At 41.7% G+C, this 23354-nt stretch overlaps 1 protein-coding gene across 1 annotated transcript in view; it reads right to left on the minus strand.

Annotated features, from left to right (window-relative positions):
* LOC120538224 (sodium- and chloride-dependent neutral and basic amino acid transporter B(0+)-like) overlaps positions 1–23354 on the minus strand; it is a 60099-nt gene that overhangs the window by 24787 nt on the left and 11958 nt on the right. Inside the window, 2 exon segments of the mRNA XM_039767678.1 lie at positions 3022–3183; positions 20847–20978. Of these exon segments, the coding sequence (XP_039623612.1) occupies positions 3022–3183; positions 20847–20978 (294 nt within the window).

Below are 23354 nucleotides of genomic sequence, written 5' to 3' on the forward strand. Positions count from 1 at the left end.
TTTGTATTTACTGTATTCTCTATTTATTCATTTATCTTTTTAATTCATATTCACAGCTCAAAATACCTGATATTGTGAAAATAATCCAGTGGCAGAATTATGTTTTAAAATATTCACCCCCCTTTTTTTTGATTTTTCTCTCTCTCTTAAAATAAATAGTTGAAATATCATATTCTTTTTGTTCTTAACATCTGCCATATCATACATATTGCATACCAGGGATTTTTCTTCCTTCCATCCAAACTGCTGCGGTAGGCTCCAGGTTTCCTGCCATCCTGCTCTGGAAAAACAGGTTTAGATATCTATATATTGTTCCTAATCTTAGTTGCTGTCTCTGTTGTTTTGTGTCTATCCATACTCTTATTACCTGCTCTTATTCTGCTCATTAAGGGTTTACTGTTCCTATGATGGGCTATTCAACTTTCACTGCCTCTAACCTTGACACTACATGCTTGTTTTTCTTTGTTTCCCTCAGCAGAGCTAGGTGGGGTCTGCACACTGATTCAAGCTCATAAGCTCTGTTCTTCCTAAACCCCCATGGTTTTCATGATCACACCTGTCAGAACACAGTACAATCTATTTTCTGATTTTTTATATCCTTTCAGGCCTCCAGGTGGCAACATTCTGTCTATAAATTGTATGTGCCAGAGGTCAATATGGCAGGTAAAAATTAACAAAGCCCTGTATGGGAGATTTTTTTAATGCAATATTGAAGGCATTCATTGTAAGCACAATTTCTTGAAGCAGGATATGTTTTGTGCTGTAGACACAAAAAACCCTCAGACATTAAAATTCACCTAAATTTCCCTTCAAATTGGCCCATTCTGGGCAATAAACAGAAAAGATGAAACGTGTCAACAGTTTAGCACAAATGACATACAATATATTTTTAAAATTTTAAAATTTTGTAAAATTGTTTATATTCAGTAACTGGTTTTGACTATGCTTTTTTATTTTTTCACCAGCAGTCTGGAGTTTTTTTGTTTTTTCTGTCCCCCCTGGTCATTGAACCTTACTCTTATTCGATGTTAATTAATGTTGATTTATTTTGTTATCTTATTGTGTCTTTTATTTTTCTATTCTTTATTATGTAAAGCACTTTGAGCTACTGTTTGTATGAAAATGTGCTATATAAATAAATGTTGTTGTTGTTGTTGTTATGCTTGATTTTATCAGACAAAAACAAAACCAGATAGTAAACCAAGTACTGTAGTAATCTTCCACAAACATTAAACTCATATCTGAACCTGTAAAGTGTAAAGATCTGTCTGATTGTGACACAAAACTAAACTCCATATTAGCTCTTTAACCAGACCGTAATTACTAATACTAAAACTGAAACTAATAGATATAAAAATAAAATAGAAATGTCTTTGTGTAATAAAAACTAAATTAAAACAAAAAATATATGATGAAGAAAAACTAAACTGAATTTCCAAGTAAGGTCAGAAAAATATAGAAATAAAACTAATATAAAAAGATAAAACTATAATAACCTTGGAGTATGCTGTCCCAAATAACAGCCAAGTGTATATATTTAGGGGTATGAGTTTGATGATATCTTGGGGATATGGAGGAAGAAAGGCCAAATTGGGGTTGTGATAGCAAAAGAAAGTGAAATGAAGTAGCAAGGAGCACTTTGTAGTGATATAAAAGAGTTAATAAGTAGTCCTGCTAAGGCTAGAGCTTTTGGTTTAATTCTTCTACTATTTTAAATCTCCCGTGTTTATTCCTTCCTTGTGTTTTGCCTTTGAATAAATCACTAATTTTATTATGTTTTACACTCTACAATCACACTAGGCTGTCCTTGTAAATGAGTACTCCCTCTCATTTGAACAATAGCATTTTTGATAGAACGACCGATGTTTCATTCTATAAATTATTTGGTTTTTAGGTCAGACTAGCTTTTTATTTAGGAAATTGTTCACTTTTGGGGACTAAGGGTAAAAAAACATATGAATCGAAATTTAGCTTTACCAATACCCTCAAACATCAGTCATAAGCCATGAGCAAGCAGTGCAGCGTTTTGGTATACACAGAGTGTGGTCTAGAATGTGAAGAACTCACAAGGTTGCAAGTTCAGCCTACACTACTGACTTCCTGAGAGATTCCAGACTGGTTACTTAATCTGCAGGTGTAACAGTCTTGTATGTTGCATTTAAGGGATTCAGACACAACATTAATATGCTTTTGCTTTTAGAGGAATCATAAAAAAAATGTTACTTAGTGATTTTATATTCTGTACATGCTTACGTCAGTGAAGCTGATGCCTTTCCTGGCACTGCTGAGTGCAAGGCCTCAACCAACCCTGGGTAGAGTGCCAGGTCATTCTGTAGTACACTTTAGACCACACCAATTTATATTCACCAGTCAATTCAACCTGCACATCCATCTTTATCACTATCTTCCATCAAAGAAAAAACTCACAAAATCAGGCAATTCAACCCAACATGGCGCATTAGTCTCATCAGATATTTTGCAAAATAACAAGTCAATTAATTACAACACTATATGCACTGTTTTTCTGAAGTTAGGCTTAGAAGGAGACAGAAGACTGATTCATGCTGACGGAGTTCTCCTTTGGCTCACCCAGCTAAGATAGTTGCTTTCTGCACTCTAATATGGGGTTTGCACCTAAGTCACCCTGTGGGGATGCCATCTGAAAAGAATGTCATTTGTTCAGTGAGAACTCAGTTGGTTATGTATCTGCCTATCATATAGTGCCTTTCACTGTCTAAATTAATTATGGCATGTTATGCATGTTCCATCTGTCTTCTGTAGTACATTTCATTGGTGTATATATTTATGATGTTTATTAAGAGAGCTTAAACCTGTCCAGGGGTCACATTTGTACACAAGTGATCAATTAAAATTATCACTAAAGCTCAAAGCATACTTTTAGAGCATTTGAAAAACTGCCCAAGGAAATCCAAGTGAACATGGAGTTAGAATACAAATTCTGCAGAGAAAGCGCAAGTACCATGAGGTGGCAATTCTGTTTGTTAGGTCAGTTATCCATACCTTTGGGCTGCTTACTGCAGTTCTCATCAGACCATTCAAAACAGTCACTCCATGGAAGGGGGAACTGGAAGGATGCAAACAAGTAGTAGATACTGTAGCCAATGATGCAGTTGTAGTAGATTGCCACAAGAGTTGATACCAGCACCATTGTAACACCAACACCTGTGAATGAAAAATTGGGAAAAAACAAACAAACAATGTTTAGTTTAATAATAATTAAAAAAGAGTGTCAGCCTCTAGGAATAGAATATTTATGTATAAAGCATGGCTTTATTTTACTAAAAATAAAAATGTGCAGACCATCTCACAACAATGAGAACCTATTGCATCAGAAATATCTCATTTAAAACCTGCTCGTGTGGGCAACTACTGCAGCTTTCTTCTATAATTGAGTGTTTTTCTCATTCTAGACTTGCACCCATGCGAGTGACAATAGATGAAAAAGAATGAGAATATTAATTTAGGAAGTGTAATAAAAGTTTATTTGTGTTGAATGTAATTGAAATGACATGGTAGTCTTTCCAGTAACATCTTTCTGCACTTGTCATCCTGAGTTAAGGTCTCTACTTTGTTTCATAAAGAGAACAGGCTGCAGGACTAGTGGCATACATTTAGGCAAAAAGAGCACATTTTTGTTGAGAGAAACTCCACTGCATAACATACTAGTCGATCAGATCACAGGGGGTCAATAGGAAGTACTGCCCTGTCAATTGAACTCTCATTGGCTTTCAACAAAATGGTTTTAAAATGTTTTCCTCCTACTTAACTTGCACCTTAAAAGCATTTGTGTTCTGTCTGTAGGCAGCTAATTCACAAAACAAAAATACACTGAAGCAATCGTTTGTCCAATTCATACTGACATTGTTTTGTAATGAAATAAAAATACAGATGTCACAGTTTTTAAACAATTTTTTCCTGCAATTTCTCAACATTTCTGGATCAGTTATGGGGTAAAGTGCATTTTGTCAGTTTTATTTTTATTTTGTTTACCAAAAGAATTGAGGTTTCTAATAACATTAGACGTGGAGCACATAACACATTTATCTTACACTAGCAGAATACCCGCGCTTCGCAGCAGAGAAGTAATGTGTTAAAGAAGTTATGAAAAAGAAAAGTAAACATTTTAAAAATAACATAAGATGATTTTTAATATAATTGTTTTGTCACTGAGTGTTGCTGTCATATATATAGACACAGACACACACACATACACATATATATATATATATACTGTCAGGGATACCAAGGGTGACGACCCGGCCGGGACGCCTTCAGGGACCGGAAGTGGCCGTGCGCCCAACTGGGATCACGTGGGGGCCGCCATCCTGGTTGCTTTGGGGGCCACGGGTAGAGGGCTTGGAAGCCCAAACCTGTAGGGACCCGTGGTCACCACCAGGGGGCGCCCCAATGCCTTGGGGACCCTGGACCTCAGCACTTCCGCCACACCAGGAAGTGCTGGGGGGAAGAAGAGGTGTGTCAAGGGAGGAATGCCGGGACACACCTGGAGCTCATCCAGGACAATATAAAAGGGTCCGTCTCCCTTCATTCGAGGCTGGAGTCGGGTGGAAGCAGGACGAGGCAGGAGAAGAGAGAGAGAGGAGAAGGCATTGTGTGTTGGCCAGGACTTTGTGTGCACTTGATCTTGTTGTATATATTTGTAAATAAACGTGTGGTGGTGATTTACAACATGTCCGCCTGTCTGTAGTCGGCAGGATGCTCCGTCTGGTACAAGACGTGGACCTGAATTCAAATATTCTGTTGTGGACGGCCCGGCACAGCAGGGGATCCTACCCACGTGCCGCGGGAGCAGCGTGCACACAGCCCCGCGGGGTAAAGGTACCCCATGGACCGCCAGGGGTCCGCAGGAGAGCCATTTTTCCTCAGGACGGATCGACGGTGTGTGGAGCCGGACTGCAGCAGGCTCCTGTGGGTGCACCGGTGCTAAAGGCACCCGGGACAGCATCACGTCTACGGAGGCCATGCTGAGGACGTCTCCTCGGACAGACGGAACCCAGGAGATGAGTTCCCTGCCTATCGGCAGCCGGCCCTGGGGGGCCGGGCATGTGTTCTTTCTTGCAGGCAGGGACTGCCCGGATCCGTGTCAGTGGCAGATGCATGCTGGTCGCCGGGGCTTCGACGGCGCAGCGGCGCCTGCGGGAGTCATGGAAAAGGAGCCGCTGCAGCAACAGCAAGGCTGCCGGCAAGTACGTCGCCGCCGCAGGAGGGGAGCCAAAATGGCAGTGGACCAGAAGTCCCTCCCCCTGACAGGCATGTGATTGGATGGTGTGTCTTGCGTGCCCGCCAATGACTATATAGAGGCGGGACCAAGGAATGTCCATCACGTGCAGGGGGGAGACCCGATTGGGCCGGAGGAAGAGGCCCACAGGAAGTTGCCAGCGTCCGGGGCTGAAGGACAGGTAGGCTCCGCGTCCGGGCGGATTTGCGGTTCCTGGAGATGAAGGTGGTCGTGTCTATTGAAGAGCTTTTGATGGCGATTAAACGGTGCAATGCTGGATTCTTCAGTCAGAGGTGTACGGCGGGGAAGGTGAGTACAGCCGTCCCCGTACAGCATGAAGGAGGGTCTGCTGAAAACGGCTGTGAAGCTAATGAGCAGTTTCAAGTAAGCAGCCCTCCGACAGTGGATGCGGCGCAGGGCTGCGTGCGCGGTGAGGGTAGAGACAGCGATGGGGCTGGCAGAACACGGGCTGTTGAGTGCCCCAGGTCCTAGCGCCCTCCACCCCAAGCCGGCGGCAGTCACGCGCCGCTCTACAGGGACGCAGACGGGACGGAGTCTCTTTCTTTTCCATAAGGAGACTCAGACCATCAGGGTGTCCCAGAGCAACAGGAGGAATTGGAGGCTGAGTGCCAGTTCCTCCAATAGGATGGGACGTGGTGCTGGGTGCACACGTCCAGGTGCTGGCCGCCCTCTACAGGGGCAGAGGGAACCCTTGAGGTCAGCGGAGAGGAAAGGAGTGCAGACGGTTCCGTCTATTCCAGCGATAGGAGGGACACGGAACCCGCGGAGAGGGTGCCGAACAGGCAAGTGCCGGATGGAGGGGGGGACGCTGCCAGTGCGTGGCACAAAGGGACGCCAGGGAAGGGTGTCCAGGCAGCAGTTCTGCCCCTTTCTTTCTGTCTATTTCAGGACCGGACCCCGGACTGGCAGTAGGACCCACTTCGTTGGGAACCTTCCCTCAGGAGACGGGCCGTCTGCGGGAAGGACTCTCCGCTGGCAAGGGGGTGCCACCACGGCTGCCGAAAGCCACGGAGGAGTGAGTGGCTCCTACCAAAGGGGTGCGGAAACCTCGGAGGGGGTGCCGAACGAGTGGGCACTGGGGTGCTGGTAAGAGGGGTGGACGCAACCTGTGCGAGGCACAGGAAGACACCAATTGGTGGTGTCCAGGTGGCGTCTCCACCCCTATCCCTGTTGGGAGAACAGGGCCGGACTTCAGCGGCCCAGGAGTAGGACCTGCTTTGGGGGTATGTTGCCCTCGCAGGACATGCCACTCCTCCCGAGTGGTCTTCGCTGGCTGTGGGGCAGTGTCAGGGATGCCAGGGGCGACTACCCAGCCGGGACTCCTTCAGGGACCGGAAGTGGGCGTGCACCCAACTGGGATCACGTGGGGGCCACCATCCTGGTTGCTTTGGGGGCCACGGGTAGAAAGCTTGGAAGCCCAAACCTGGAGAAGGAGAGAAGGAGAGAAGGAGAAGGCATTGTGTGTTGGCCAGGACTGTGTGTTTTGGGGGTTGTGCACTTAATGTACTGAGTCTGAGTGACCAATAATTGTAAATATTTGTAAATAATAAACGTGTGGTGGTGATTAAGAACATGTCCGCCTGTCTGTGTCTGGGTCGTCTCCACAATACATATACATATATATGCATATATATACTGTCACACACATGCGCATGGGAGGCAGCTAAAGGGCTTGAGTGAAGGCAGTTCGGAGGCATGCTGGGGTGTGGCAGAGTGCACTGACTCTTTTTCTCCCTTGCCTGTAGACCATTCCCGGGGGATTTCACCTGGCTCTCCTGACATCACTTCCGGGACTGAGCCAATGGAAGCCACACCAGCTCCAGTCCCTCTGATGTCACATCCGGCTATGAACCAATGGTGGAAGACCATGTGCCGGATCCATATGACCTCACTTCCTGTCTCCCCCTTTAAAACCTGCCCCTTTTCCTTTGTTTCCTCAGTCTTGTTTTGGACTCAGTTGAATCCACTTCAGTGCTGATTATTTGTTAAAACGACTTTTGCAGCCAGGATACCACATTATACGGGTGGCTGCCCCAAACCTTTATCTGTCCATGTCTCGTTCTTGTGACAATACATATACATATACACATATATACATATACACATATACATATTTTATATAGCTAAATACCCGTGCTTTTCAGCGGAGAAGTAGTGTGTTAAAGAAGTAATGAAAAAGAAAAGGAAACATTTTAAAAATAACGTAAGATGATTGACAATGTAATTGTTTTGTCACTGTTATGAATGTCGCTGGCATATACTGTATATATATTTATATTTTTTAGACATCAGACACTAGAAGTTGCTGACGAACCCTTCTCTTCATTGTCAGTCTGTAGCAGTGAAAAAATAAAAGCAATAAGAGTTACAACAGACGTCATTGTAGTGGATCATGAGTTTGTGTAATGTTAATGAAAATGGCCAGGAGGGGTCACTAGAGAGGTGAGTGTCAAATGCTTCGAAGCTTCGATATGATTTCCGACACAATTGCTTCAAATGTTTTGATGCTTCGTGAGGCTTCACTCCGCCCATCACTTTAGAGAGATATCAATAATAAAGAGACATGGCTCACATATCAAGGTGCACCTCCCAGCATGCACGAGAGCGCATATTATGGGATGTTAAAAAGGCGAAGGAGATGCACGTGTGCTGCAGTAGTCATTTCCGCGTAGAGAAACCTTTGTTTGTTAAAAGTAAGAGTCAGTAGTGTCCTGAATAAATAAGAAGTGTGCGTTAATGACCAGAGACCACACACACAAATACACCTATACAGTACCTATTCGAATACAGGTGTATATGCTCGAATAAACTAATTCAATTTCATTCTAATCTGCTGTGTGGAATTCTCTGCATCATTTGCCAGTGTCCTGATCGACACTCTGGGGTGAACACTATATGTCCTGAACACACTACAGATAAAGTGGTCCTTTGCTACAGTCGTGATAGGAATTGTGGACCGAGAAGTCTCACAGAAACTGCAGATAAAAAGCGATTTAACCTTAGGTCGAGCTGTGCAAATTGCACACCAGTCAGAGCTTGTTACAAAACAGAATGCCACGATCACAGACGCGGACGTGGGGGTGCAAATGGTGCAGCAAAGTGGAGAAAAACGGCATCCAGGAAGTAAAAGACAGTACAGCAAGAAGGCACAGCAAGAGCAAAAGCCGACGGAGAAAACACACTGTTCAAGGTGCAACAGACTGCATGGCCCGAGAGACTGCCCAGATTATAATAAGAAATGCCGTAAGTGTAATAAAATGTGACAGTTTGCTGCCGTTTGTAAAAGTAAGACAGAGCAGTTGTGGTAAAAGATGCAGACAGCAATAATGAGCCATTTTTCTTGGGGAGTGTGGAGGAACCTGATTCTGAGAGCCATTGTCAAGTAAAACTCCCAGTATGTTGTAAAGTAACATTTAAGGTTGATACTGGAGTAGATATCACACTTATGTCACGTAGCACAAATGTGGCTCTCCCAAACCACCCTCCTTTATTTAAAACATCAGTAATCCCCAAGAGTCCAGGTGGGCCAGTAAAAATAGTTGGAAATTTTTTTGCAGAAACTGAGAGAAAAGGAGCAAAGTAAAAGTTGTGTATTTTTGTAGTGAATGGACAATATGCTAACAACCTTTTGAGTAGACGTGCAGCATGCAGTATGGGGTTAGTCATTAGAGCTGACCAAGTCAGTGCATGTGTTTTTGGGGAAACAGGTCTTTTAAACTGTAAGCCAGTTAAGATAGAACTAAAGCCCAATGCGCAGCCATACAGCTTAGCCACGCCACGCAGAGTGCCATTACCTTTGATGGAAAAGGTGAATGAGGAATTGAAATGTATGCAGTCAATTGGGATAATATGTGAAGTAACTGAGCCCACTGAATGGTGTGCTCCCATGGTTCCAGTAATAAAAAAGAATGACAAGATAAGAATTTGTGTAGGTCTCAAGCACCTCAAACACTAGAGAATATAGTACCGAGACTTACAAAAACTAGTGTCTTTTCCACTTTTGATTCATCCACTGGTTTTTGGCAGATCCCGTTGGACACCAATAGTACAATGCTAACTACATTTATAACTCCCAAAGTCAGGTTTTGTTTCAGGCGTTTACCATTTGGAATCTCCTCAGCACCTGAGATATTTCAATGAGAAATGAGCAAATGTTGTGAGATCACACTGGTACAGAGGTTGTTATGGATGATATTTTAGCATATGGTAAAGATCAAGCAGAACATGATAAAAATCAGGACTGAAGCTTAACAGAGATAAATGTCAGTTCAGTAAGAGTGAAATGCGATTCTTTGGGCATGTTATTAGCAAAGAGGGGGTGAAACCTGATCCTAACAAAATAAAAGCAATCATTGATATGCCAAACCCAGTAGACATTTCACAGCTTAGGCAAATTCTACGCATGTTAAACTCTCTGGGTAAGTCTGTGCCAGGTCTTTCAACAGAGTATCATCCCCTAACAGAGTTACTGAAGAAAGACGCAGTGTGGGTGTGGGACGCACCACAACAGCAAGCATTTGAACGGGTCAAAGTATGTTATCATCCACACCAGTATTAGCCTAGTATGATGTGCAGTGGCCCACAATTGTGTCAGCTGATGCTAGGACCTATGGCTTAGGAGCTGCATTGCTGCAAACACATGGAGATCTAGCACAGCCTGTGGCCTTTTGCTCTACGTAGAACATTGACAAAGGCAGAACAGCGATACTCACAAATCGAAAAGGAGTGTCTTTCGGCAGCATGGGCATGCAAGAGGTTTGCCCGTTATCTCCATGGGTTAAGAGAGTTCATTCTGCAAACAGATCATAAACCCATAGTCCCATTAATTAACACGTGATCTTGATAAAACACACCTGAGATGTCAACATCTCCTGATGCATTTGTTGAGATTTAATGTAAGAGCTGGGCATGTTCCAGGCAAGTTACTTGTGGTGGCTGACACATTGTCATGTAATCCAGTGCATGATAAGGAATACTCCAATACAGAGTCAGAGGTACAGGCCTATGTTGAGTCGGTGATCAAGTCCAGGGCAATGTCGGAAGCAAAGCTAAAAATATTAAAGAAGCTACAGAGAAAAACTCTGAATTATGCAAGGTTAAAGAGTTTCTCGGTATTGGTTGGCCTCGTCATTTGCCTTGCGGTAAGGGCATCTTTAACTGAAGCTGAGGGCTTACTCTTGAATGAGGACAGGATTGTCATTCCAATTGCTCTTAGAGAAGAGAACAAATTTTAGATCATTTACACGAAGGATACCTTGGGTCAACAAAGTGCAGACAAAGGGCTAAAATGTCTGTATGGTGGCCAGGGATTGGAGTAGAGATTCACAGAAAGGTGTCAAGCTGTAACTTTTTCAAAGAACATAAGTCTACTCAGAGGAAAGAGCCACTTATACCTAGCACTTTACCACCAGGACCCTGGCATAAGATAGGGGCAGACCTGTGTGAGCTCTCTGGAAAGGATTACAGTACCTAGTGATGGTGGATTATTATTCAAGAGATATAGATACAGCTACAATCAACTACAAGTCAGCACATCATTGCCAGACTTAAGACCATGTTTGCAAGATGGGGAATTCCACTGGAACATTTTACAGACAATGGTACTCAATTCAGTTCCATGGAATTTGCTCAGTTTTGTTTTGATTGGGGTATCAAACATGTCACATGTAGCCCACATTTTCCACAGGCAAATGGTGCAGTTGAGAGAGCTGTGGGGGCGACCAAGAGCATTTTAAAGCAACCGGACCCCTACTTGGCCCTTTTAAACTATAGAGCTACCCGTACTACAGGTACAGAGGCAAGTCCTGGCCAGTTAATGCTGGGAAGGTAAATACATACAAGGGTCCCAGTGGTAGAGGGAAAACTTCAACCACACATCTTTGCTTTTAATAAGATAGCCGAAAAGGACTCTAAGGCTATAGCAGACTATAAGGTTTTTTTGATAAAAGACATTCAACACGCACACTCCCTGTTTTGCAACCAGGAAAGAAGGTGCTTCTTAAATTGGATGGAGAAAAGGGTTGGCAAACACCAGGAACTGTCATAAACCCAACGGATCAGCCATGCTCATATTTGGTGCAAACAGGTAATGGCTCGGTAGTGCGCTGTAACAGACGTCACCTTCAGTCAGTACCAGCGGTGGCAACTGACAGCAGAGAAGATGTAGGTAGCCTACCTGAACCTCAGGAGGATCTTGGTTCACCTGCTACATCTACATCATTGGAAAATTCTTTTCCTACCCCAAGTGTTGGGAATACTCCACAGGGACTTTCAAAAGAGTTTAGAAGAAGGGTAATCAAACCCCCTGCACGATATTGTGACTAGTTATGTTATAAATGTTTGTCTCCACAAAATAAAGGAGACCTTGTTATGTCCTAAAACTAATATATATATATATATATATATATATATATATATATATATATATATATATATATATATATACTGTATATACTGTATATACACAGTGCATCACAGTGCATCACTTTTCCACATTTTCTTATGTTACAGCTTTATTCCAAAATGGTTAAAATTCATTTTTTTTCCTCAGAACTCTACACACAACACCCCATAAAGACAAAGTGAAAAACGTTTACTTGAGATTTTTGCAAATTTATTAAAAATAAAAAAATTGAGAAAGCACATGTACATAAGTATTCACAGCCTTTGCCATGAAGTTAAAAAATGAGCTCAGGTGCATCCTGTTTCCCCTGATCATCCTTGAGATGTTTCTGCAGCTTAATTGGAGACCACCTGTGGTAAATTCAGTTGATTGGACATGATTTGGAAAGGCACACACCTGTCTATTTAAGGTCCCACAGCTGACAGTTCATGTCAGAGCACAAACCAAGCATGAAGTTAAAGGAATTGTCTGTAGACCTCCGAGACAGGATTGTCTTGAGGCACAAATCTGGCGAAGGATACAGAAAAAATTCTGTGGCTTTGAAGGTCCCAATGATCACAGTGGCCTCCATCATCCGTAAGTGGAAAAAGTTCAAAACCACTCGGACTCTTCCTAAAGCTGGCTGGCCATCTAAATTGAGCGATCGGGGGACAAGGGTCTTAGTCAGGGAGGTGACCAAGAACCTGATGGTCACTCTGTCAGAGCTCCAGAGTTCCTCTGTGGAGACAGGAGAACCTTCCAGAAGGACAACCATCTCTGCAGCAATCCACCAATCAGGCCTGTATAGTATTTGAGTGGCCAGACGGAAGTCTCTCCTTAGTAAAAGGCACATGGCAGCCCGCCTGGAGTTTGCCAAAAGACACCTGATGGACTCTCAGACCATGAGAAACAAAATTCTCTGGTCTGATGTGACAAAGATTGAACTCTTTGGTGTGAATGCCAGGCGTCACGTTTGGAGGAAACCAGGCACCGGTCATCTCCAGGCCAATACCATCCCTACAGTGAAGCTTGGTGGTGGCAGCATCATGCTGTGGGGATGTTTTTCAGTGGCAGGAACTGGTAGACTTGTCAGGATAAAGGGAAAAATGACTGCAGAAATGTACAGAGACATCCTAGATGAAAACTTGCTCCAGAGTGCTCTTGACTTCAGACTGGGGCGATGGTTCATCTTTCAGCAGGACAACGACCCCAAGCACACAGCCAAGATTTCAAAGGAATGGCTTCAGGACAACTCTGTGAATGTCTTTGAGTGGCCCAGCCAGAGTCCAGACTTGAATCCGATTGAACATCTCTGGAGAGATCTTAAAATGGCTGTGGCCGACGCTTCTCATCCAACCTGATGGAGCTTGAGAGGTGCTGCAAAGAGGAATGGGTGAAACTGGCCAAGGATAGGTGTGCCAAGCTTGTGGCATCATATTCAAAAAGACTTGAGGCTGTAATTGCTGCCAAAGGTGCATCGACAAAGTATTGAGCAAAGGCTGTGAATACTTATGTCCATGTGATTTCTCAGGTTTTTTATTTTTAATAAATTTGCAAAAACCTCAAGTAAACTTTTTCATGTTGTCATTATGGGGTGTTGTGTGTAGAATTCTGAGGAAAAAATGAATTTAATCCATTTTGGAATAAAGCTGTAACATAACAAAATGTGGAAAAAGTGATGCGCTGTGAATACTTTCTGGATGCACTGTACATATATATAAATACTAGCAGAATACCCACGCTTCGCAGCGGAGAAGTAGTGTGTTAAAGAAGTTATGAAAAAGAAAAGGAAAAATTTTAAAAATAACGTAACATGATTGTTAATGTAATTGTTTTGTCATTGATATGAGTGTTGCTGTCATATCTATATATCTATATATATATATCTATATATAGCAAAATACCAGCGCTTCGCAGCGGAGAAGTAGTGTGTTAAAGAAGTAACGAAAAAGAAAAGGAAACATTTTGAAAATAACGTAACATGATTGTCAATGTAATTGTTTTGTCACTGTTGTGAGTGATGAGTGTTACTGTCATATATATATATATATATATATATATATATATATATATATTGTCACAGATGTACGGGGACACTGCCCGGCCGGGACGCCTGGACAGTCCCCAACGGGGACAATACTTCTCCTCGGCCATGAGAGGGCAGCCGCCGGGTCTATTTGGGGCCACAGAGACGGAGCTGGGATGCCCGTGAGAGGACGTGGCCACCGCCAGGGGGCCCGGTCAGTTGGGGAGTCCTGGATGGCAGCATTTCCGCCACACCAGGAAGTGCTCCGAAACAGTTCCAAGATGACCCGGAGTGCTTCCAGGGGCTTTCCTGACACTTCCGCCACACCAGGAAGTGACGTCAAGGGGAGCACCTGGGGCTCATCCGGGTCCTGATAAAAGGGACCGCCTCCTTCCAGACAGAGAGCCAGAGTTGGGAGGAAGGAGACGAAGCTTGTGAGGAGGAGGAGGAGGAGTTTCAAGAGAAAGAGAGAGAAAGAAAGAGGGAAAGAAGAAGAGAAAGAAGAAGAAGAAAGGAAAGAGTTGGTGAAAGAAGAAGAAAGGAAAGAGTTGATGAGAGAAGGCATTGTGGTGCAGTAAAGAAAAATAAATAAAGGAGCGTGTTTTATACATCCTGGTGTTGGTCCGTCTGTGTTTGGGGGTACGGTTTCCACAATATATATATATATACACACACACACATATAAACATATATATATACATATCCATACATATATACATATACACATATACACATATATATATATACATACACATATATATATATATATATATATATATATATATATATATATATATATATATATATATATACATACATATATACACATACATCCACATCTATATATACATATATATATATATATACATATCTACATATACACACACACATATATATACAGTATATATACACATACACTCACCTAAAGGATTATTAGGAACACCTGTTCAATTTCTCATTAATGCAATTATCTAATCAACCAATCACATGGCAGTTGCTTCAATGCATTTAGGGGTGTGGTCCTGGTCAAGACAATCTCCTGAACTCCAAACTGAATGTCAGAATGGGAAAGAAAGGTGATTTAAGCAATTTTCAGCGTGGCATGGTTGTTGGTGCCAGACGGGCCCGTCTGAGTATTTCACAATCTGCTCAGTTACTGGGATTTTCACGCACAACCATTTCTAGGGTTTACAAAGAATGGTGTGAAAAGGGAATAACATCCAGTATGTGGCAGTCCTGTGGGCGAAAATGCCTTGTTGATGCTAGAGGTCAGAGGAGAATGGGCCGACTGATTCAAGCTGATAGAAGAGCAACTTTGACTGAAATAACCACTCGTTACAACCGAGGTATGCAGCAAAGCATTTGTGAAGCCACAACACGCACAACCTTGAGGCGGATGGGCTACAACAGCAGAAGACCCCACCGGGTACCACTCATCTCCACTACAAATAGGAAAAAGAGGCTACAATTTGCACGAGCTCACCAAAATTGAACAGTTGAAGACTGGAAAAATGTTGCCTGGTCTGATGAGTCTCGATTTCTGTTGAGACATTCAAATGGTAGAGTCAGAATTTGGCGTAAACAGAATGAGAACATGGATCCATCATGCCTTGTTACCACTGTGCAGGCTGGTGGTGGTGGTGTAATGGTGTGGGGGATGTTTTCTTGGCACACTTTAGGCCCCTTAGTGCCAATTGGGCATCGTTTAAATGCCACGGGCTACCTGAGCATTGTTTCTGACCATGTCCATCCCTTCATGACCACCATGAACCCATCCTCTGATGGCTACTTCCAGCAGGATAATGCACCATTTCACAAAGCTCGAATCATTTCAAATTGGTTTCTTGAACATGACAATGAGTTCACTGTACTAAAATGGCCCCCACAGTCACCAGATCTCAACCCAACAGAGCATCTTTGGGATGTGGTGGACGGGAGCTTCGTGCCCTGGATGTGCATCCCGCAAATCTCCATCAACTGCAAGATGCTATCCTATCAATATGGGCCAACATTTCTAAAGAATGCTTTCAGCACCTTGTTGAATCAATGCCACGTAGAATTAAGGCAGTTCTGAAGGCGAAAGGGGGTCAAACACCGTATTAGTATGGTGTTCCTAATAATCCTTTAGGTGTGTGTATATACAGTCTTTGGGGTGCGAGCAACTGTTGCTGGGGGTGCCAGAATCCATGAAGGAAGAAAAATGAAAAACATTATTTGTACAAAATCTTAATTTATTTATCCATTCCTAAATAATTAAATGGGCAGGCTATTTCAGATCAGTGCAATACGCTGTTTGTTAAAACGGATGACTCCGCCTTACGTGCAAGTCTGCCTGGATATTATGAACTATCGTTCTGTTCAAGTTCTATTTAAATTTTAAATAGAAGGAATTTTTATTTAGTCGACAGAATATTATTCCGAATAAATCAAATCAAACCTTAAATAACTTATAATATTTTGCTCTCCATAAAAATATATCCTGTCTAAATTATACAAGTTAGAAATAAAGTAAACGTTAAAAGAACAAACATTCAAATTTCTTTACTCTTATGTAATTTTATATAAAAAACAAACTTACATTTTAAATATCCCAAAAGATTTGGCTCTCCATAAAAATATATCCTGTCAAAATTATACAAATTCAAATATGAACATGGTGCATAACAAAACCTGGAAATATAAATAAAATTTGTTCTTTTCAGCAATAACAAATCAAATCATTCAGTTGTCTTTGCTCTTATGTCATTTTATCAGAGCTGGACGTGTGGCATCTTTTTTTGGCAACAAGTTCGTTTATGTTTGGTGTGAGGTTCTGTGTTGTGGAGATTCTCAGGATGGACTGCAGGTGCTCATCAGTGAGGCGACTCCTGTGTGCTGTTTTGTTAGTCTTCATGACTGAGAAGAGCTTCTCACACAGATATGTGCTACCAAACATGCACAAGGTTCGAGCCGCATGTAGACGGAGCTGGAGCATTTCTGCGGAATGGAGTGAATAAACTGTGCGGGCCTGCAGTATCGTACTTTGCCTTCAGTGTGCCATTACACTGCAGCTCAATCACCTCCATCTGAATCTGCACAGGTGCAGTTTCCACATCGACGGCAAATGGGTTGCTAAACAACTCAAAATTCTTTTTGTTCTTCAAAGTCACCAAAGCGCCGCGAACTCAGTGCGCCAGTTTATCAGCAAAGTGCGATTTGGGAACACCGTTGTGCCGATTTGGTTCAACATTACTTGGCAACAGGGAAAGTGGGGCAAGTTGCACTGGTGCATTTGTGTCTCCCATAAAAGTAGCTTCACTTGAAATCACTTTGTGATTTTGCACGGTAAAAACGTCTGCTGAAGTGTCAGATTCTTCTTTAACTCTTCTGCTTTCTGTATCTTGTGCATTGCATTCAGGTCTTTCAGGTTATCTTGATGTTTTGTCTCATAGTGCCGTCTTAGATTAAATTCTGTAATTACAGCCACATTAGCTCCACAAATGAGACACACGGGTTTACCGGCAATGTCAGTAAACATATACTCAGCCTCCCATCGGTTTTAAAGGCTCTATGTTCAGAATCACCTTTTCTCTTGGCATCGTGGGCTAGCTTCGCAATAACTTGCAGCATCATAAGCTAGACTTGATTAACGCGGGAAGTGTTCGGCAAGGCAGCTGAAGCGCTGCATTATGGGATCTGTAGTTTATTGTGTTACCAGCGCTTCATATCCCCGGGCCATTAATAACAATAATACAGTATATAAAATGATCTCGCGGGCCGGATATAATTACACGCCGGGCCGGATGTGGCCCGTGGGCCTTGAGTTTGACACATATGGACTAAATAGAACTTGAAAAGAAATATTTTTCAATGTGATCGCAATTCAGATCGAGTTGACGCACTACAGTACATCGAGCCCGCTGCTATTGTGGTTTTGCCTGTGTGCCTCAATAAGTTACCCTCCCTCGCTCTTACTTTTTACCGCTCATCTAATGAATACACTGAGTATGGCTTTACCAAAACAATCATTGATCGCGAATAAAGTATCCATTATTCATAAAGCTTCAATTGGTGATCTGTCTTTCTGCGTTAACCGCATATTTTTTCATACGTCTCAAACCAAGGGGATGCGAGGCTAAAATGAATCGAGAAGCGCGCGTACATACTTAGTGCATCCCCTCTCGGGAATCGAACCTCGAGTCTAGAGGCTAAGCCTCTACTATTTTGTGCGGTTTGTCTATTTGATCGTAGCAGTGTAATTCGTTTTGTTCAGCACTCTTTGGAACTGTTGCTTTTGTCTGCACACGCGCCAGTTCACGTGAGCCACTGAATATGGTTTTATGTCACTCGCTCACTTCTAATTGTTTCGCTGCCTTCTTAATTATATAATGCATGTTTTCTTCAGCGCTTTTTGTAGCTCTTCCTGGTTTTCTACGTAATGCATGATTACGTGAGAGGCGTGATGATGTCACACGAAACTCCGCCCCCTACGGCTTTCGAGCTCAACTCCATTACAGTAAATGGAGAAAATAGCTTCTAGTTATGACCATTATGCGTAGAATTTCGAAATGAAACCTGCCCAACTTTTGTAAGGAAGCTGTAAGGAATGAGCCTGCCAAATTTCAGCCTTCTACCTACACGGGAAGTTGGAGAATTAGTGATGAGTCAGTGAGTCAGTCAGTCAGTTAGTGAGTCAGACAGTCAGTGAGGGCTTTGCCTTTTATTAGCATAGATTTGCTAGTACAGTATATTAAGCTACAAGGGTATTTCTCAAAAGGGGGCGATATGGTGAGATGTGTGTGTGTGTATATATAATTGTATATAATTATATGATAAGCACTACAGTTTCCATGATGCTTTCGGACAGGACATACAGAAAGTGATGGGTGATTTTGTGGGGCTGTTGGATTGAGTAATAAGAAACGTGCATTGCTTTCAGTAACCCGTTTGAGTCTTGACTTTCTTTAATCAAGTAAAACCGAGGTGGCATGGAACTACTTAATCTAGATTACAGAGGGTTTAATCTGAAATTACCTGGGGAGCATCTGGGAATTCTCCAACTAGAGGTTAGTGGATGGGATAGCCTGGTCTGTCCATTTGGTGTGTTGCTTCTGGCACCCTCAGCAGGTTAAGTTACATGTCAATGATTGATCATTTCATTTAACTGGCTGCATTGCTCACGTTGGTTTTCTTTGTTCCTGTTGTTTGGATTAGTTCAGTGCAGGTAGAAAACGTCTCCTTGGTTTGTTCATGTGTCTACACCATGTAAGCTACTGTAATTCACTTAGACATAATGGTATACTGTGGCATGCACATGTTTGGGCACTCCTGTTTAAAATGTTTGCTACTGTGAACAGTTAAGTGAGCAGAACATGAACTGATCACCAAAAGGCATAAACTAAAGATGACACATTTCTTTTCATCATTTTATGCAAGATTAGTGTATTGTTTTTGTTTTGTGCAATTGTAAAGTGTACAATGAAAGGAGCACCATGCACAATTTTGGGCACCCCAAGATATATGAAGTCTCAGATAGCTTTTTCCAAGATCTCAGACCTTCATTAGTTTATTAGGGCAATGGCTCATTCACAGTCATCGTTAGGAAACCCCTGGTGATGCATACTGCAAAGTTGTATAAATTCTCTGACCCCTTAAACCTTGATCCAACATTCAACAGCCTTGGGCTCCTCTAAGCAGCTACCTAGGACTCTGTAAAATAAAATACTTGATGCTCAGAAAGCAGGAGAAGGCTACAGGAAGATAGCCGTTTCCTCAGTTCATAATGTTATTAAGAAACATTAATAGTAACAGAACGGTGGAGGTCAAGTTAAGCTCTGGTAAACCAAGAACACTTTCTGAAAGAACTGCTCATTGATTTAGGCAAATAAAAACCCTGTTTTACTGCAAAACACATTCAGGAAGATTTAGCAGACTCTGTAGTGGTGGGGCACTGTTCTATAACAGTGACACTTGAACAAGTATGACCTTCATGGTAGAGTCCTTTCCTGTGTCCAAGCCACAGAATTCAGCCCCTGAAGTTTGCAAATGAACATCTAAGCAAGTTGGGTGCATTTTGGAAAGAAGTCCTATGGACTGATGCAGTCAAACAGAACTTTTTGGCCACAATGTGCAAAGATATGTTAGGAGAAAAAAGGGTGCTGAATTCCAGAAAAAGAACATCTCTTCAAGTATTACGCATGGGGGTGATCAATTATACTTGGGGCTTGTGTTGCAGCCTGTGGCACAGAGAACATGTGATTGGTAGAGGGAAGAATGGATTTAAATAAATACCAGCACATTTTGGAAGCAAACACCACACCATATGTAAAATAGTTTAAGTTAAAATGAAAAAGGGTCTTACAACAAGATAATAATCTGAAACGCACCTTAAAATCTACAAGGAAATACCTCAAGAGGCACAATCTGATGGTTTTGCCATGGACTCACAATCCCCTGACTTACACATCACTGAAAATCCGTGGATAGATCTCTAAAGAGCAGTGCATGCAAGATGACCCAAGAATCTTGCAGAATTAGAAGCCTTTTGCAAGGACAAATGGGTGAAAATACCCCAAGTAAAAGACTCTTAGCCGGCTACAAAAAGTGTTTACAAGCTGTAATACTTGCCAAAAGGGAGTGTTACTAAGTACTGACCATGCTGGGTGCCCAAAATTTTGCTTCAGGCCCATTTAATTTTTTTGGTATTTTGTACCTGTTAACGATGGAAATAAAATGTAATCTTGCTTAAAATATTAAAGAAATGCGTCATCTTTAACTTTATACCTTTTGGTGATCAGTTCATCTTCTGCTCACTTAACTATTCACAGTAACAGATGTTTTAAGCAATGGTGCCCAAAATTTGCATGCCACTAAGCAGCGTCTATCAACAAAGCATATCTTAAAAGAATTACTGTTTTAATTTAATTTTTTCCATGCTTAAGGGTTCCAACATAGAAAGTGCTAGATACATTTGAGACCAGCTTGAGTAGCAATGCTCCAGGCAACAAAAACATGCTTTACCCTTCATTTTGGTTAAAATACAATTAAAGAGCAAACTGCTGGTGCATTAGAAGGAAATAAACACAAACCCCAGTACTAATGCCCCAAAGCTAGGGTTTAAAATCAACATTTAATGGAAATATTAAAAGCCATTTTTTAAAACCAATGCAGTTTATACTGACCTTGCATGATTGGGACAGCCTTCCACACAGAAACAGGACCAAGGCTTGCAAACTGCCCAAAGGAACATTCCAGAAAGAAGAGGGGGAGGCCAGCAAAGGCCAGCATTATGGTGTATGGAATCAGAAATGCACCTACAAAATAATACACATTTTTATGTTAGACTAAGACCTTGCATCAAATCATTAAAATACTCAAAGCTGTAAAAATTTACTACAAGTGATCTTCTAAAAGATAGGCCTTCAGAAATCACATTCTGTGTAACAAGTCAGTTGATACTGTTGAGGACAAGCAGCACTTTGACTTCTGGGCTGATACAACTTCCATTTCTTTGAGTTTCCAAGTTACTTCCATGGTCTACTAATCTGGAAAACATTGGCATGTGGGGCAAGTTTCCTGCTCTCCTATTAGGAAAAGAAGGATTAGAAAAATGGATGACTGGATAAAATACTACTAATCTGTATTACTGTAATTTAATGATGGGTTTTTAAGTGCCATGTTTCTGTTTTTCTCTCTTTTGCAAACTGTAAGAAAGCATAAGTATATTAATTATGGTAAAAAAACTGAACAGTAATGTGTTAAGCTTTCTTAATTTAGATTGTGCTGGTGACAATCTTGGTCCACCACTGTCTATACCGAGTCTTTATGTTCTCTTGTGTGGATTGACTGAAGTTCTGTTCAGCATTTGCTCCTGCCTGGTATGCTATACTGGAGGATACACTGGAATATGCTCTGGTTCTTCACAGCTCAGCAATGAATGAATTAGGTTCACATAATGGATGGTAAGCATGTATAATTATGCAGTGCTTTGCACGTGACAATTTATTTCTTGGTAAATGTGATACATACATATAAAAATTTCACATGATATATGTGATATGGACAACAGAACATCAAAGTCAAAACAGACTACTAACATGCTACCAGGGAATATGAGATCACCAGAGAATAGGACCCCTAATAACAAGACAAGAGGTATCAGTGCCAATGAGGTGCAGGCACATGAAGATAGCCAAGGGGACACACTACGGAAGGTAATTACACAAATGCAAAAGTGTGTGTCACCGGTGGGGTACACTTTATTTTTTTCTGAAAATCAACCATTAAAATTTTGATTACATTTTACAGCCAGAGGACCTTCCTGACATTAAACCTCCCTAATTACCAAGTCTTGTGACTGGCATCAGGTTGGGCTGGTTTTCTCCCCTTGTGGCTAGGTTAAGTAAATAGTTAATTAAAATTATAAAACTGCACTGTTATCACAGAAGAGAGCTAGATGTGTAATGAACATAATCATAATCGACTAGCAATTCTATGATTCATTCAACTCCAGCATCCATTGTTAATACATAACAGCACTGATGGAACAAATTCACTTTCTATGGAAACAAATATGGTAAAGTGAACAACATAGTCACCAAGAAGGTAAGGTAAATTTACACTCGGGAAATGAATACTCATCATGGTGACCAAGGCCAAAATGTAAGAGCTTTTACCATTCATTTTTAGAAATGCATATCTTCACACACATGAGCAAATCACAGTCTCAAGTGCATCTTTCCTACATGTCTTTGAACTGTAAGAGAAAAAAGAGAAAGTTTGGGGAACCTGGCCATGGAGAGAACAAGCGTATTATTGGCACCCCAACTACCAATCAAAACGTGAGCCCAGGCTATTAGACATCAAGAGTACCTGCTGCCCATACATAGTTACAATAATGGAAATTCGATGTAAAATATTTGCAAATGTTGTTTACTTTATTATGTGTGCAGGACTCCACTGATTACTTATTAATGCAACTTATTTCTGGACATTTATTGGCATTATGCAATTATTATACTTTAGCACACAACGGATCTTCTTTGCTTTCGATTGCACTGAATGGCAATGGAGTCAAAAACGTCTGTGGCAGTCAAATGTCTCTTGTAAGCATTTAAAAAACTCAGACCATCAAACAAGAATAAAAAATATATATAATGCAGCTTGGCTTCACAGAGAATATTGACCTAAGGATGCACAATATAGTCTGTTTTGGTTACCTGACCTTTAAGATATTCCTTACCTCCTCACAAGGCCCTTATTATGCTATCGCACACTTGCACTGTCTTGGTTCGCTGTGCAGTAGTTTAGGAACACCAGTTTCCCATTTCCCTGGGACAGAATAGTTTTAGGTTTCAAAAGACTCCAGGCAGTGTTAGTCTTTTCAGTAATTAATGCCACACACTGCAAAGTAGGTGGATTTTCTGCTTTTCATTTCACAAAGCCTATATTGATTTTAAATAGCTGTTGGATGAGTTAGTAAAACTGAAGCACAAGGTGGGTTTTAAATGAGTTAACTGCATATACGGTAAATCATTTAATCCTATTGTATAACAAAGCATTTGATTGCAGAGTGGCAGCTGCTAGCATTGTTGCATCATGGTCCTAGAATCCTGAGTTCAAATCCTGCACCTGGTCCTTATCCATATGAAGTCTGCACATTTCCTTTCACATTTTGTACATTTTAGGTT

The sequence above is a fragment of the Polypterus senegalus genome, chromosome 10 (assembly GCF_016835505.1).
Source record: "Polypterus senegalus isolate Bchr_013 chromosome 10, ASM1683550v1, whole genome shotgun sequence".
NCBI classification, from domain to species: Eukaryota; Metazoa; Chordata; class Cladistia; order Polypteriformes; family Polypteridae; genus Polypterus; species Polypterus senegalus.